This window comes from Mus caroli, unplaced genomic scaffold, assembly GCF_978045245.1.
Source record: "Mus caroli unplaced genomic scaffold, Mus_caroli_1 scaffold_20, whole genome shotgun sequence".
NCBI lineage: Eukaryota > Metazoa > Chordata > Mammalia > Rodentia > Muridae > Mus > Mus caroli.
In genome coordinates, this window is record NW_028227275.1 from 28,149,305 (window position 1) to 28,167,849 (window position 18,545).

The 18,545-nt window shown below is 39.3% G+C and overlaps 1 protein-coding gene across 1 annotated transcript in view; it reads right to left on the reverse strand.

Moving 5' to 3' along the window:
* Pten (phosphatase and tensin homolog) overlaps positions 1-18,545 on the reverse strand; it is a 66,186-nt gene that overhangs the window by 25,789 nt on the left and 21,852 nt on the right. The window contains exons 4-5 of the mRNA XM_085834233.1: positions 6,042-6,086; positions 653-696 (exon numbers count right to left, since the gene is read on the reverse strand). Coding sequence (XP_085690359.1) covers positions 653-696; positions 6,042-6,086 — 89 coding nt within the window. The remainder of the gene's footprint in view (positions 1-652; positions 697-6,041; positions 6,087-18,545) is intronic.

The following is an 18,545-nucleotide window of genomic DNA, read 5'->3' on the forward strand; positions in this document are numbered from 1 at the left end:
TTCCATGACAGGAAAGCTCTGTGGTAAACAATGGCATACTACAATCATGAAGAGGCTGCAGGCCAGCTTTCACTTAATCATCTGTCTAACTGTGCTCCCAACCTCATTTGGCACACAAGAACATTCAAGAGTCTGTTAAAATGTACATTTAAAGCTAAGTGACCTTCAACCATGGCATGTTTCCTAATGAGCAGTAGCCTAGGTCTGTCTATCCCCAGAAACTGTTTTTACTTACTCCTTAGTGCTTCATGGTTCTGAGCAGGCAGGCAGGCAGGCAGGCAGGCAGGCAGGCAGGCAGACAGACAGATGCTACATCTTTTCCTAACTTTATGTCATTCTTCTATGTAGAAAAGTTAAAATGGTTCTGCTCTCTTCTTGTGATTGTTCCCAACAGCACTAACTGTCCCACACCGTCGTCAATTAGCCCCTCCAATCCTAGTTTAGTCTTGGGACCTCTCCAACTATTCTGTGATTTAGTTTTCCTGACAATAGATAGGTCTTAAAGAACAACTCTAAAATTAAATACACTTTTTTAAATTGTCAAAGGCCATTCTTAAGATTTTTATCTCAATGATCTTGATAATTATCACCAGGCAGTAAAAGTCTACTGGTCTTTAGTTATACAGTATGCTGTAGTTATGTTTATACATACCTCTGCAGTTAAATTTGGCGGTGTCATAATGTCTCTCAGCACATCTACAAGAAAGTTTAAATGTGGCATAAAGTTACCTTTCACACTGGAAGGAAGAGTATCAATATTAGCAATGTTTATCCACCCTTTCTATCGCGCCAGGCACTGCCCTAAGTGTTTTTACAGTCACTATTTCTGTTAACCTCAAGAATTCTGAAGTAGGTACTGTTATCATTCTTATAATTAAGGAGACCAAAGCTTTAATAAAAGTTAAACGCATGCATGCAATTTGTGAGCATATATTTGTTCACAGAATTTGTGACATCAACATGCAACACTGTAAATTCAACTGCACTGACCCTGTAATTTCTTGGATAAAGACTATACGTGGCTTTAGAATGTATTTTTTATTTCACAAATACCTATGAATAGCTACTCTTACTATTATCTTTACCTGACAGATGATCACATACACTCTTAAACCATTACTTAAAACATACATGTTAAAAATAGAGAAAAAGAACAAAGGAAATGTAAAAGACAACTGGATGATACTAATTTAATCACTAACACAATGCTTACTAAAAATTGTAAGCCAGACCTTTACTCTTTTATATACAAATATCATCATTTCCAATGATCTCTCAGAGTACAAATTTTAATATCAGATCACAATGAAATAACTAAAACCCACTGATAGTAAAATGCTGGCACATTAAGACAAACACTTAGCTTTTCAACAGTAGCACTAACCATTGATACTATGCAGAGTACCCTACGTATTAGTGGGGTCAGAAGCACCCGGGTGACTCCAACTACTAAGGAAATCAGACACTTAAGCATTATTCAAATAAGCTAGGAGTGTTAGTTACCACAGGCTGTAATCCTAGCACTTCAGAAGACATACTGAGAAAGATTATATCTTTAAGATTAGCTTTTGCTATCTAGTGAGTCCTAGGCCAGACTAGGATACAAGACCTGTCTCAAACAAACAAACAAACAAAAAGGAATTACTGAAAAATAAAACTTAGTATTTTAAAACCAAGTTCCATTACTCCTTAGCCTAAATCTCAAACCCCAAAGTTATAAATAGGTAATCTCAACTCGAACAGGACCCAATCTGGTTCAACCAACATACCTGCTGAGTACCAACTAGTCTACCACAGTGGATACTTGAGTCACACAAAAAAGATATGAATTTTTTTGTTTTATTTCTTTTTTTTCAGTTTTTTGAAAACTGAAATTTTCCATGTACCAAAATAAAACTGATTCAAGACTTCCAAATAAATAGCTGTGGGCCTGCACTGGGCATCTGGAATCTGTACAACTCAACTGTATTTCAAAACCCAGTTCACACAAAGATTGAACAAATTATCCATAAACTACAGCCCAATGGAGCAGACCTGAGGGGAATTAACTTCTGTATTCACTCACACACACACACACACACACACACCCCACACATCTTTTTCTTTCAGTGTATTACCTGATGTACTGTTTTTGCTAAGAGAAAATTTATTAGATGACATATGTATCCTTGCTAAATACTCTGCTAAATGTCTGCTTATCTAAAAATGAGATAGGAAGAAGAAAACTGACACATATACAAAAGATCACATATTCTATATTCTCTTTCCTCCCTTCCTCTTTGGTTTTCCTTGAGTCAGGATCTCATATACCCAAGACTGGCTTTGAATTCCCTTCTCCCTCCACCTCCAAGTGTTAGAACTCCATGCAGGGAAGCCAGGTTCTGCTCTTCTGAGAGGTGCTGTGTGGTGAAGAGCCCCCAGTGGAACACAGTCAAGAATTACGGATACACTCAGGAAACAAGAGGAAGCTAGGCACATAACCTAAGAAGCAGGTTGTTAGTTTCCTACAAGTCAGATTTTTCAGTTTGCCACACTTTCTGGTCTAGGGTCAGGGATCCCAGTTGTCTGCAGAGGTGATGCAGGGAAGGGAAGGGGAGGGGAGGGAAGGGGAGAGGGAAGACAGACCTATCAACTGATTTTGGGGGGAGGGGGCATGCAGCTCTTTATAGGCAAGCTCAGGGGCTTCAGGGAAGACATGCTGGGGCTGCCCGTGAAACAGTGCTCAAGAGAAAGGGTCACAGGGTAAAGAAGAAACCTTCCCCCTTAGTTAAAATCTCTGCTATATATCCAAAATTCACAGCGGAGTTTCTTTTAAATTTCTTATGACATATTAGCAGTAAATCACTCCACATACTTAAATAGAAGATAGCAAATAACAATTTGGATTTAAATTTTTCTTTGTAATTAAAACTCAAACGACAGCCGGGCATGGTGGCGCACGCCTTTAATCCCAGCACTCGGGAGGCAGAGGCAGGCGGATTTCTGAGATCGAGGCCAGCCTGGTCTACAAAGTGAGTGCCAGGACAGCCAGGGCTACACAGAGAAACCCTGTCTCGAAAAACCAAAAACCAGCCGGGCGTGGTGGCGCACGCCTTTAATCCCAGCACTCGGGAGGCAGAGGCAGGCGGATTTCTGAGTTCGAGGCCAGCCTGGTCTACAAAGTGAGTTCCAGGACAGCCAAGGCTATACAGAGAAACCCTGTCTCGAAAAACCAAAAAAAAAAAAAAAGAAAGAAAAACCAAAACCAAAAAAAAAAAAAAAAAAAAAACAAACCTCAAACGACATTTTTGTCTTTATCTTAAATTGGCTTATATGAAAAGAGAAATGGAAAAAAAAAAAAAAAACAAGGAAAGTGAGGTTTCCCAAGGTGGCAACAGAAATTAAGAGGAGGAGTGAAACCAGGAAGGCCAACTTGCAGACACCTAGGCCTTGCCATAGAACTACATGGTAGGGTCTCTCTTCTTCACTCTACAGTGTTTTACAAATGAAATCTTAAGCGAAAAATAACACAGCTAAATGTTTGCCAAGTGCGGCAAATAGTCACTAAAATATAATAAAAACTTAAAATCTTGTATTCTCTGAACAGGGAGCAACAAAAAAATTTAAAAAACACTCATACAAAACTGATTACCTAACGTTGCCCTTTCTCAAACTAACTGATTAATAACAGATAAGCTGGATTCTCAGAAAGCTTGGGCTGATAGTTCTTCGTTCATGTGCAACACTGCTGCTATAAAAGGCCTCACAAACTACTAACTATACAGATGTCCAGTGAAAAATACTTTAGGACCTTCAAACATCTACATTTTCCAAGAAAAAAAAAATACATACTACCTGTAATTCCTAACCTAAGACCAAAAGAAATAAAACAAAAACACCTGTTGTGGCTAGTCTCACTTGCCTAAAATCAGATACACAGTAGGCAGGGGAGAGGGGGTACTCAAATTAAAACACTCAGTTTTGTATATGTTTAAAAACTTTTGAAGTAAATAAAAGGAAGAGCTAAGCAGCAAACAAAAGGGATTCTCGTGCAAACAGTGGGTAGTCTGTTGTTATGCACCTACCTGCCTTTGGCCACCTCATGCCCTGTCCATAAGATAAGAAGGCTCTGCTAAAAGGACCCTTCAGGTCCTTTGCCATCTGAAAGCCTCAGTTCCAAATGACAAGGGAATAAGTTCATATGCACTAAAGGCTGCTCTCAACTAATAAAGAGATGGTTCATTAAATTGGGAATCAATCAAATGCTTAGAAACTCAAATCAAGTTCCTAGGTCCACCCAATGCCACCTCTAACTATATAGAAATACAACAAAGGAGATAGCATAAACCTAATCCCTAAATTCTAGGAGCAGGAAGTCACTATAGGCAGGAATGAAAAGAATTTCCTCCCTGTGCTTTGGATATGTTAAACAGGCATAAGATTTCAGCTCAGGCCGAAATGTGTCTTCTAATGTCTTTCTACTTCCCTATTGGGACCTCTCTAAATCCCCAAACCTGACAGTGTGAGTCTGAAATGATTCATTTCACCAATTCCAGCTTTCAACAGTTCTTGTCCTTGTTCAGTAACCTTCTGAATGCAGCTGTTCAAAAACAGTCTTGTGGTTCTCCGATCCACCTTTTATTAGCACAACCCCACCTAAGCCAGCACACACCACCACCTGCCCAAAGTGAGTTATCTGCCATATTTCAAATACCATTATACTATCAATCTTCTGACTTGCCTTGGCCCATCCTCCCAGGTCTAATAGATAACTCCTATTGATTTCCATTGGTAGAAAAGCTATGGAAATAGTTCAAGATCTTTAAATTTATGTTTGCAAAGAAATAATCTTAAAATTAAAAGAAATAAAACAGAAACTCCTGTTAGTCTTACAAGTCCATAACAAGCAGGGATAGAAGAAAGAAGGTATCAGAAGTTAATCACAGCCCACACATCTGGTCTTTTACAGAGGCCTCCTGTGGGGCCAGTTACTGTGTCCACTGTTCTCTCCTGCTCCCACCTACTTTCACATCAAGCTATAGGCTACTAGAGGGCTGGAACTAGCCAAATGAGCACTCTATCTGCACGTTTCACCATGGCTGCACCTTTCTGATCTGAAGTCAGCAAAAGCGAAGAGAAATAATATTGGTAACTATTGCACATGAATACTTTAAAGTCTTATCAAAACAGAAATATCATTAAAGACTGAAAAAATAAAAGCAACATCTAGCACTGTAACAAGACATAGAAAATCCTCCATCCTTCTGGGTAGCAATTCAAATAACGGCTCGAAGGAGAATAGAAAACACTTGTACTTATATTTGATAAAGTCTACAGAAAATGGTTAATTGCTAATTGATATTCTACCATTGCATAACATTCTCCTGTTATATAACTCATAGACAGAAAATTAAAGGACATAATAGAAACACGGTAATTTATCTTTTAAATTTTTAAAAATGCTCAGTTTTGGGGAAAATAAAAATGGTTTTGAAAGACAAAAGGTGTTTAATGATTTGTTTTCCTTCCCTGTTTTCACGTCACTACTCCAAAAGTCAAAAGAAAGTGAAGGTTTAAAAATTGGCCAATAAGTTTTAATGGGCAATCCCTCAAATCCTACACTAGATAACAGAACAATGCTGCATGACTCACTAGGTTATACACAGAAAATATTCAAACAGCTCTTTCAGTATATCGATCAACACGCACAGAGGAAACAAAAGTCTGTCCATCCACCCTGGAGTCTGTCTCCATAGAAGCCATCGTTAATACTAACAGCAGCTCCGCTGTGGATTACATTTCAAATTATCACATGATTATGGGCTCAAGGATGGGCGAGGTGCCAAGTCTGTAAAAGCAGATCAAGTAACCGGAGCCTGTGCCAAGCTGCTGCGCCTCAGCGCCACGCTTCGAGACCCAGCAACCCTCTCTATCAGACTGCAACTGTTTTCAGGAATCCAATTCCTCAAATATAAAAATATTTAAATATATTTTTATCTTCAACAAAGAAATAACTTTTATTTAGTTATTTTAACAGAGACAAATAAAAAAAGCATACTTACAGATTGTATATCTTGTAATGGTTTTTATGCTTTGAATCCAAAAACCTTAAAACAAAACAAACAAACAAAAAAAAACACCATTAACAAAAATGAGCTAACATTTCAGATTAGATTAATGCTGCACAGGACTAAAACAGATTTATTTACCCTTATCTCACATACTATTAATAACACAAATACATATCTCCCCTCATTCATTAATAGTTATTACATTACACAGATTTATACATTCTGAAGTAGCGCCGACTTTATCAAAAACTTTTCATATCTATGTCTTCAGTCCAATAAATTACAATCACATCTTGACAAAACGATATTAGCAGTTCAAGTGTACCCAGCTCACAGACTTCCATGAAAATCATTAGCAATCATGTGCTCTTTAAAAAAAAAAAAAAAAGCTTAAAATGTAATCTTCCTAACAGGGAGGGAAAAAAGCTATCTGAAAGGTACAATAGCAATGTAATTCTGTACAAAGTTTACCAAGCATTTTTCACATGTATACTTTCTCTTGTCCCTGACCAACATCGCAGAGATGGAATTTACATTTTACAGGAAAAGGAAGTAAACCTCAAAGAGATTATGAAGCTTGTCCAAGGTGTGAAGCTAGTAAATGGAAGAGTCAGACCAGGGGCCACTCCTTCCCATCAGCTGTGAAACCACACAGTAATCACAGGTACCAAAGCACCTATTATTACATGCCAGGTATTATTTAAGTACTTTATGTATGTAAATTTGTTTAACCTTCAGGCCTGAAACAGAAGATTCAGCAAGGTATAATGGCAAAAAATTAATAATGAGACAAAAGGAGAAAATAGTTTCATGTAGCCTGGGCTGGACCTGAATTCCTAACCCTCCTCCCACCATTTCTGGGGTGCTGAGATTACAAGTCTGCATCACCAAACTGGGTTTATGCAGTGCTGGCAATTTAACCTAGAGCCTCAGCAAAACATTCTGTCAGTTTAAATACATCTCCAGGTCCAACATTAGTTTCCAAGATGAGAGATAAATAGCTAATAAAATTGACTTTAAAAAGGGGATTTAGGGGAGCCTCAAATGGAGCCATATATATCTACGTTATTTCTAAGTGCCAAAGATAACACCAGACCCTAAAGTCGGCGTGAAAAGTAGATAGCGTAAGACAAAACGACAAAGGCACTGCCATTAACAACACTAGCTTCTTAAAAACAATTATACAAAGTTTGATTTTCAGAAAATTTACTTCCAGCCTAGAATGCTATACAAGACAGACTATAAATCGTGGGTGAGTATATAATATAATAAAGGCACTGTTCCACAACAAGTCATTTGTTTCCCATACACTATCAGTTGTAAAAGATGATGAGAGTAAAAAATCATAATTGGTTCTGGGACCAGGACATCAACTTGTAAAAGAAGTGAGGATCTCAAGGATAGTAAGGGGCACCTCAGGCTGCACACACAGGATAGTAAGGGGCACCTCAGGCTGCACACACAGGATAGTAAGGGGCACCTCAGGCTGCACACACAGGATAGTAAGGGGCACCTCAGGCTGCACACACAGGATAGTAAGGGGCACCTCAGGCTGCACACACAGGAAGGCAATGAGGTCAGAGTTAGGTCGGTCCTGAAGACCCAGGAGTGCGAGAAACTGATGAGCACCAAATGTGCTCAATCACTGTGAGATTTACAGAGCAGGGTGTGTGTAAATTAAAACCGAGAACATACATCTCCTGGACACATAGTACAGTTTCCAGTTGTGATTTTATGAGAGTTCTATGTGTGCAAACACGTGTCTCTGAGTCTATGTGGGTCTTGTGTTTTTCTTGTTTGTTTTGTCCTATTCCAGTTTGCTTGATTACTTTATTTCACTCTATTAGTTTTTAGACACCTGTTTTCTAATGAGAGAAAGGGTGTAAATCTGTATGGGAGGAGAGGGGAGGGAAACTCGGAGGAGTTGGGATAGGAGAAACCATAATCAGAATATTGTATGAAAAAATATCTATTTTTTATTTTCAATTAAAGAAAGTAAACCAAGCAGTGTGACACAATACATTTGTGTCACAGTCAGGTTACCAAAGTGGGCCCATCCTTGGAATACATCATAAAATTACAAGAAAAATACAGCAAAATATTAGGAACCTGGTTCTTTTAACTTCTGAGGTTTTTCTTTAAAAAAAAAAAAATCTTGAAATGGTTGGTTAGTTCTCTTTTATAAATAATTTTTAGAAGGAAACTACAACTCTGGAAATGTCAGGAAACAGAGGGAAAGTGTTCATGTAATTCTAGAGCTGACATCAGACAAGGAAGGAAATGCTGGCATAGTGAGATACCATACTGGGCTGTAAAGCACTGCAAACACCTCACCTCACCAGCAGCAGCCTAAGAATCTCCAACCCAATCTAAAGGAAGACTACAGAGAGGGTTAAGTGCCATCCACGGGCAACTATAAACTAGTCTAATGCTTTTAAACACAGAGGGAAATGTAATTTTTTAAAAGACAAAACTGAAGTCATACTTTGATGATTGGGAGAAAGAAAGAGAGAGAGAGAGAGAGAGAGAGAAAGAAAGAAAGGAAGGAAGGAGACCAAGCCCACTAAGTGACATGTGCCATGCATGTTACCAACACACACATGGAAACACAGCACACAAAATACAGCTGGGTCTATAGAACTGAGTTTGAAGTCAGCTGGGGTTAGAGTTGGACACCATCTCAAAACAGCAATCACAGTAACAACGCTATGGACTTGGTAGGATTCTCTAGAATTCTCTTTTGTAATGAACAAATTATTCAGGAAAAAACACTTAGCTGCAGAGAGCTCACAAAGCTCCATTTTAAAACACGGTCATCACAATGGCTCAGAGATGAATTCAGAACAGCACAAAGTGGTGTATAAGAAGGAACACAAAAACAGTATCAACTAAAGGTTAGAGAGGAGCAACAGAACAAAAAGAAACTAGAATTCCATACGCTTGACTGGTGTATAATGCTGGAAACAGGAAAAAGGCAGGGAGCCCTAAACCTTTCACTTCTCTATTCTCTGTCCAAGAGAAAAATGCCTCGTCAGTAGTAGGAGATATATTAACAATTCCTCATAAGTTAAATCTTTTCTACTTGATAATTTAAGCAACGCTACTTCTTGATTATTTAGAGCTAGCAATAGAAAATATAGTAATTACATACAATAATAAAGCAGAGTTAGCAATCAGTTATTCTGAGCAAAATATAACCCATCAATTTCTCTAGTCTCAACGTTTATCTGAATCTAAGGCACAGAAGGGATTTATAGAGGCTATGTTATAAAGGCATAAAGAAAGGACTTATAAAGCATTATAAAGCTGTGTCTACAAAAGGAATCAAAGCAGTTTAAACAATTGAAAAGAAAGTCAACACACAAGTAAACACACGTGTGCACACAATGCCCAACAGAAGTTAACTGTCCAAAGCTTTGGAAGCCACAAAGTCCAACAATAGCCAAACAAACAAACAAAAACCACAGCTTTCTATATGTAAACACAGCTACAAATTTCTGAAAGGGGGATGAAGTATAAAAATTTCATAAGGAAATTTTGCCACCCTTATGTCAACCAGTTAACAAACACTGAGGTCAGAGACAGGTAGTTCTTTTCTCTTTCCCTTGTTGTTAGACACTCACTCCTACAGAGTGGGCAGCAAGGTACAAGAGAACAGTAGAGTCTTCAAAGATCTCACTGGAAGACCTGAGAAGTCACAGACAGCAACCAGGATGTAGGATCATGCATTGGTGTCTAAGCGGACGGTAGCCCCTACACCACGTTTCCTACACTTCTGCTTTCCACAATGGGAACTTCCTCCAGAGCATTATTCCTTTCTGGTAAAGACATTTTATGTCATCTGCAACTAAAAACTCATAATTCTTTTCAAGAGTCTTTCCTACCGAGTGTTTACCTTAGGCTTAGGGAAATCCTATCTGTGTGCCCCTTAACAGTTGAAAATTCTGATTTCCTAGCTAGCATGTGAGCAACAGCAAGTCTAACACAAGAAAGCAGCCCTTTAATGGGTACAGTACATCATTCCATCATTTGAAGGGGGGGGGGAATAACTGTCTCAAAGAGAACTGATTACCCCGCACTTCCCCCACTGTTCTCTCAGTCTGACGCGTAGAAAGACAAGTGAGGAAAGGCAAGGAAACAGCACATTACAAAGAGAAATGGGCAAACTTGCCTACAGAGATGTATTTAGATAGTAGAGGCTAAAATATTAGACAGAGGTGAGAGGCAATGCTCCCTAACCCTGCACGACCTAAGACACCTCCTATAACTACATCTTCTTGAAGGCACTGACTGCTCCTATCCCTGTTGAACCTCCTTTCCAACTCTGATGTATTTGTGTGCCCATCTCACTGAGTTTCACTGAGGTTGATGTATGAGCATGAAAGATTTCTTAGGAAATAAATCTAGATAAGCCACAATAGTGAATTTTAAAATTATTTTATATAAACATGTATTTCAAACGCTAGAAAGTATTACCAAAAATCCACAACAAAACAACAAAAACAAATTAAAAAAAAAAAACCCACAAAACAGAAACAAAGAAACCAAAGTAGTTCAAGAGGGCAGAAAAGACAGCCCCAGAAGCCAGCACTGACCACCAACTGCACTTGCAGAGCCTTTCCCAGGGAATCTAGGCAAATGCTGACAGTTTCAGTGAGTCAGCTCTGACAGAAAATGAAGGTTAATTTAAACAATTTTAGGTATGTGTGTGTGTCTCATGGGAACAACAGGTATTTCTCTATGACTTTGCAACTAGTGTGTTTTTGAGAAAGGTTCTCTCACTGAACACGGAGCTAGTTATTTTGGTTAAGCTAACTGGCCAGCAAGCCCCCAGGATAGTCTTCTCTGCCTGCTTCCTGATCACAGAGGTCACAGAAACATGCTGAGCCAGCTGGCTTTTGTATGAGTTCTAAGAATGGGAACTCAGAATAGCAAGAACTTTACTAAGCAAGCCATCTCCACAGCCCTGATTTTAGCTCTTATACAACAAGGACTTCTCATACAGTCACTGATATACCTCTATAGAGACTTACAAACAACTTTCAAAAGCCAAAGTTAATAATAAATGCCGTACGTTCCAATATTTTAGATCTGTGTGCTGGTCACTAATTGCTGCTTCTGAACACACATACGTAGATGGAGGAAGCTGTCGCCCACCAACTGAAGACATCAGGGGATTTTAAATCTATAGTCTTCTTCTGTTCTGTACTTGCCCTGCCCCCTTCTTTTTCCTTCCTTTGGATCTTTCAAATAACCCAACATTTAAAGATAATAACAATTGAGATTAATTACACATACAAAAAAAATTTAGGAAGTCATTCCCTATACCCAGAAAAAAAGCCCAAGCCTAAAAGATCTTTAATTTATTATGATTTTGTGTATTTAGTATTTTGCCTGAATGTATGTCTGTGCACCACTTGCATGCCACTAGCATATAGTGCCACCAGAGTTTAGAAGAGACCATCAGGTCCTTTCAGACTAGATTGGCAGGCAGTTCTGAGCCCCCTTGTAGGCTCAAAGAATTAGACCCAGGTCTTGTGAAAGAACAGCCAGTGTCCCCAACCACTCAGCCACTGCTCCAGCCCCCAAAATCTTAAGTTTGCATGAGTATAGCATAGTAATCTTTGCATAGGTATAGTATAGTAGATATCCAATACAGAAAACAAAGGAAAAAAGCTGGGCGATCTTAAGAAAAGAGAGAGGAGCTTCGACCCTAGAAGATCAAGATTTTTTTTTAGCTACCTCCCCCCATACACATACACACACACAAATTTACAAGACCAAGACAAAAACATACATGCATACACAAGTGTGCATACTCACACCCCAAAATAAGATGTGTGGATACTCAAAAATCGAGTAAGTTAAAAAGTCAACAAACTGTCTCTCAGAAAAACCAGAAAGCAAATTTACTAGGCAAAGATTTGTGTGGTCTTAATGATACTCAGAAAGCTAAAGAAAGACAGGGCTACGCTGGGCGTGGTGGTGCACGCCTTTAATCCCAGCACTTGGGAGGCAGAAGCAGGCAGATTTCTGAGTTCGAGGCCAGCCTGGTCTACAGAGTGAGTTCCAGGACAGCCAGGACTACACAGCCGGGGCTACACAGAGAAACCCTGTCTCAAAAAAAGAAAAAAAGACACGAGTAAGACCAAGAAAAATGATGAACAGAAGTATCAATAAAGTGAAAGAGAAACAAAGAGCTAGGTGTGGTGGTACACACGTGTCCGCCAGCATTCAGAGGCTGAGGCAGGGAAGTGCAGCTTCGGAGTTATTATCAAGATGGGTAGCTGAGAAGATAAAAAAGATAACTGCCACCAAACCTGCAGATGAGTTTGATCTCCAGGAACCATGCAGTAAAAGGAAAGAATTATAAATTGTCCTCTGACCTCTAAAAGTGTGGCATGGCATAGCACACACACACACCCCAACATACAAAAACAAATAAAAAAATTTTAAAAAGGAAAACTCCAGGACTAGGAAGGCACTTTTGTCTAAGTTTAGGGTCCCAGCACTCACATAAAGAAAAAAGCACAGGCCAGGCAGTGGTGGCACACGCCTTTAATCCTAGCACTTGGGAAGCAGAGGCAGGTGGATTTCTGGTCTACAGAGTGAGTTCCAGGAAGCAAGGGGTATACAGAGAAGCCCTGTCTTGAAAAAAAGAATGAAGTGAGATAGCACATACTTGCAATCCCAACATCATGGCTACTGCCAAGGCTACTGTTTTCCTCCACAACCAGATGGTAGTCCTGTCGCTTAAGATACTGCTTACTTGTGTCACCAAGCACAGAGAAATTGAGCTGATAGCCAACTAGAGAGTCAGCACTACTGACTAGCAGTCAGGGTGCTAGAAGGTACTTTTGCACACTACTGGAGGAGAAAAGTAGTCATCAATATAACCCAGCTACAAACTCTGTGACCCACAACAAAGACCTGCATGCTCACGGGCATATATATTGATCCAATATTGGCATAAATGTTATGGGAACAAACAACCACTTTTTAAAAACTGAATTTAAGAACCCATTCCTTAAAATAGAACCCATGCCTGCCACTGCTAGAGAGGCTAAGAATTTAAGACTAGACAAGTCATAAGCCTAGGGGAAAACCCACTACTACTCTTATTCTATTAAAGAAACAGAAATATTCCTAACATACTGCTCTCCCTATTGATGAGTGTGTCACTCATCAGAGAATATTCTTTTCGCAGTAGATGGTGATTAACACAGAGACCCACAACTGAAGACTGTGTTGAGGTTTGGTCTGTTGCTATGTATGGCAATGTTGAATTCTGTACTCAAAGATTTAGGCCTACAAGTGAATTTCACATTTACCAGCCTTTGCTGTACAAACCTTACACCTTCATTTAAAACTGTTGAGGTTTGATCTGTTGTTATATATTGTAATGCTAAATATTGGCCCTGGTTGCCTCTGGGCCAAAGTGATCCTCACATACATCAAATAATGCTCTATAACCCTGAAAGCTATCCTTGACTGATGAATGAAGATGCCTACAGCTTATACCTAGGCTGAAGAGAGATAGGTGAGGTTAGGGTTCTCAGGCTTGGGGTCTGAGGCAGAAGATCAGGAAACAATAGAGAGAGGAGAAGCCACAGTGGGGTTGAGTGATTCATGAAAACTCGGTCATGAAGGCTGGCCAATTGGAGTTAAGAGTGGCCCAGATGAAATATGGCAAGTTATAACTTGGGGCTACCAATAAGGAAGTAGATACTAATAGCCTAGAAGGTAGATACCAGCCCAGCTTTAGTGCTCATTAAGGCTTATAAATAATTTTTTAAAAGTTTGTGTTTTTTATCTGGAAACTGAATGATCTAAAGCAGTAACCCCCACATGAAATTAAGCATATACATCAACACAGCGTACAAATGGAGAGACTTTGGAACACTCAGTACTAAATGTGATGCATTTATTGAACCCCTCCCGTCAAGGTTCAGGGATCTACTCTGAGGAAGAGGAAGGAGATGGGAAGAGCTAGAGGTAGTAAATGAGTCTAAGCAAACATCATCTTCCAGACACAACAAGGCTGTCACACAAACTCACAGACTGTTTCAGCATGTGCAAGATCTGCTCAAGTCAAACCAAACAAAATCCCAGCACTAAATCTGAAGCAGACACAAAGCCCTGCCTCTACCCAAGAAACGATTTGCAGCTCATTCCTACTGAGAAACAGAAGATCGGTTCTCTCCACATATCAACTACACGCCAATCAGTTCTCACGCACACGAGTAGTTGGCCAATATAGAATGGACTCCATGGTTTTTGTGCTTTTCTGTTTTGTTTTGTCACTTTGGGTGTTTTGTTGATTTTCTTTTTTTTCTTCTTGAGAAGGAAAGGAAAAAAAAAAAAAAAAAAAACCATGACATTTGTCGGAATGAGAGGTGGGAAAAGACCTGGGAGGAGTTGAAGAATGAGAAAGAATATCATCAAGATATTTGAAAAAACTCTTAATAAAAATTTAAATAGAACAATACAGTAGTTCATACTTGTAATCCTAGCCATGGCTGAAAAGTGGAATAAAAATGTTATAGGAATAACCAACCACCTTTTGATTAGATTTAGGTCTGTTCTATTAGATGGAAGCCACATCTAACATTGTCAAAATGAGGCCAAAAGCCTGTAGCTAGATGGGCCATGGAGCCTAGGGAAAACCTACCAATCTTACGCAGGTAAGTGGACACAGCAATAGAATGACTCCTAATGACTACTGCTAAACCACAGACAGTGCACGGCTCAACCCTCATCAGAGAAGCTTCTGTGGATGGCAATTAGTGCATACAACCTGCAAAGAAAGACTTCAAAATGTTCAGAGCTAAATGGTGTTCTGCATCATACCCTTCCCTTTAAGGCTCCGGCATCTATGTGGAAGAGGGGGCAGGAAGGCTGTAAGAGCAAGAGATGATAGGTGACTTCAAGGAGACAGTGCTTGCTAGACACAACAGGGCAGATGCACGTATGAACTCACAGCAGCCCTAACAGCATACACAAGACCCGTGAAAGCACAAGCCAAGCAAAGAAAAGTGATGGGCAAAGTCCCATCCCGGCTAAGGAGCTATTGGCATTTCCTACCAGGAGTGAGGAAGTCACTCTTCTTTCCTGGAGTAAACCACAGTCCACACCCGGGAACTGGGGTAGGAGGATAAATAGCAACATACAGAAAGCAACTTACTGAAGAAAAGTAGAGATTAACCAACCTGTGAGACAACAGCAACTGGACTACCTTAGGGATCTTTAAAGTTCCAGGAAAATAATTATGTACAGAAGTACAGTCAAAACGTCTCAAATTTGATAAAAGAATATAGTAATTGAGGAAAATACGTAATAAAAAAATAAAAAATAAAATAAAAAAAAGAATATAAAAAGAACTTCTGGCTCAATGAACCACAATTCACAAAAACTCAGAGACTTACTAAGACAGATCACAATCAAACCATCAAAAGACAAAGACAGGCTGGGGGCATATCTCATTGGATAAGAGAGTTTGCCTAACACAAACAGAGCTCAGAGAAATCTGTCCCCATCTCTACAAAAACCTTTGATGGTGGTGCACTCCTGAAATCAGAGCACTAGTCAAGTGGAAGCAGGAAGATCAAATGTCAATGAGCATATCCTTGCATATATACAAGGACTCCAGGCTAGCCTGTATTATGCAAGACCCTCTCCTGAGAAAGACCCACAGTCTCAAATGCAGAGAGAAGGAACATGTCACAAAGGAGCGTTCATATCAGCAGATTTTCCCCTCAGAAATCTTGAAGAACAGGAAGTAAGAATATAACATTTAAGGTCCTAGAAGATAAAAAATATCCAGCAAAACTGTCCTTCAAAAAATGAGAAATAAATTGAAATACTCCCAGAGAAACAAAAGTTACAAAAACTTCAAAGAAATGCTATAGACAGTCCTTCAAGTGGAAATGAGAGAACATCTGCAGACTAAAGTGTAACAAGGAATGTAATGTATCCTCAGATGAAGCATTGCACTATATACACTCCACTCCTTCCACATGGTTGCCTGAAACGCTGGACAGCGACAAACTCCATGTACATTTTCCATATACACGCTTATCAATGAAGTTGAATAAACTAGGCAAGGTACAACATTAACAACAGTATTATTAAAATATAACAACTTTCAATATAATGAAAGTTATCACAGCAAGAAGCATGGTGGTGCCCAGGATTCTATATCTTCATCCAAAGGACACCAGGAGCAGACTGTCCTCAGGCAGTTATGAGAGGGTCTCAAAGTCTAACCCCAAAATGACACACATCCCTCAACAAGACCACACCTCCTAATAGTGCATTCCTTGGGCCAGGCACATTTCTTAGTCATGTCTTTTCACAGCAGTGGAAACCTAACTAAGACACAGTCCTTAATGGAGAAATGGTAACAATTTGTTTAGTGCCAAAGGGCATTACACAACCATACTTGATCCATCACACAGGAATGCTGAATTCAGTTTTGACAGCTCTTTCAGCTTTTAAAAATAAGCTAGAAATACAGGGTTTTGCACGAGGCTTCCTGATCTTTAAGTATAGTCTAGATTTGTCCAAGCATTTCTAGATTTTGCCCTTTGATGTACGGAAAAGAGATATTAAGGGAAGCGGCTTTGAGTAATGCCCAGTGGTGAAGTACCTAGTAACGACTGAGTTCAAACTCCAGACTGCATCCCTCTCTCCCCCGGTTAAAACACTTTTTAAAAATTGAATTTTTGCTGGCCAGATCACCATAAGATTATACACAGAGCACTCTAGCTACACAGTGAGACCTTGCCTTAAACACAGTAACAAACAAAAAAGGAAAAAAAAAATCAACTTTGGAATCTCACAGACACAGACTCAACTTCTAGCTTCTTGCTACTTCTAAGCTGTGGCAACTGAAGATTCTAATTTCTTTTAAGGCACTTATAAAAGTGAAATAGGGAATAGATTCAGTCTACAAACTTAGTAAGATGGTATATGCAAGCTCCGTTATACAATAGTTAACAGATATAAATAGTAAATAAGTAAATGTACAGAAAACAGTATCCGTTATTAAATAGCAAAGCTAGTTTGTGCCCATAGCATTATTATTGTCCAACACACTAAATCTCCCCATGCGCAGGAAAGATAGCCAGCAGATGGGAAGGGCAGACAGGAGCTTTCAGGAGTAATAAAAAGGTTCTAGAATTTGGTATCGGTGGTGACTGCATTACCTCTGGCTATACTGTGAAAATATTAAATGTCACTCAAATCACAGTTCAAAACAGTGACTATTATGTTAACTCACTAATTTTTTTTTAAATGGAAAAGAGGAAGGCAAAATGAGGAAAGGGGCAAAAAATGTTAGAATGGAAAAACAGAAGTAATCTTCTTTCCTGTTTATTATTATTATTAATTATTTCCTTTTTTTTTTTTTTTTTTTTTGGTTTTTCAAGACAGGGTTTCTCTGAGTAGCCCTGGCTGTCCTGGAACTCACTCTGTAGACCAGGCCAGCCTTGAACTCAGAAATCCACCTGCCTCTGCCTCCCAACTGCTGGGATTAAAGGCGTGCGCCAACACTGCACAGCCCTATTCAGTATTTAATGGCCCTCTGAATAATGTTTTCAAGTCTTATTTTTAATTGATAGTCAATCATGATGCTAGAATAACAAATAGTTCTTTCTCATTGAAAATCAAAAAAAAAAAAAAAATGTTGAGCGGTGGTGGTGCACGCCTTTAATCCCAGCAGTAGGGAGGCAGAGGCAGGCAGATTTCTGAGTTCAAGGCCAGCCTGGTCTACAGAGTGAGTTCCAGTACAGACAAAGCTACAGAGAAACCCTGTCTCGAAAAACCAAAAAAAAAGAAAAGAAAAGAAAAAAGAATTGAACATTTGCAAAAGTTTCTTCAGAAAGAAAGTATGTATGCCAGCAGTCAAGAAACAGTAAGACTCTTGAACCTGTAACAGGTTATACATGGGTTTACAAAACATGTAAATAGCTTTGTTAAATCAGTATGTCACAAGACTGAGCTCTAATCATTTCCTTATAAAAGCTATAGACAAACTGGGCTTGATGGACATGCTTGTCCACCCATAGGCGGAAGTGTAAAAATCATGAATTAAAAAGCAGCATGGACTATACATAAGTCAGCCTGGGTCATATAGCATGCCTCCACCTCAAAACACATCAAACTTACAACAATTCTGCACATGACTCTTCTTCATTTTCAACATTTTCCAAAATGAGCTTCATGAAACACTGTCTAGGAAGACGAGAGCTAGCAAATTATAAAAGGAAACCCAGAGAAAGCACAAAGTTGGGAAAAGGTCTACCTGGTGGCACTGTAGTAAACCTTCTGCGTAAAAGGTAGTTTGCGTCTGTCACATCTACATTTCCTGAGTCACTGGGCAGAAGCGATCACAAGGAAAGCTCCCTAACCACACTATGTACCAGTCTGTTCAAGACTGCTTAGACTGGAGACCACAGAGCTTCCACACCAGCCTGAAGGACACTGTAAAGCACA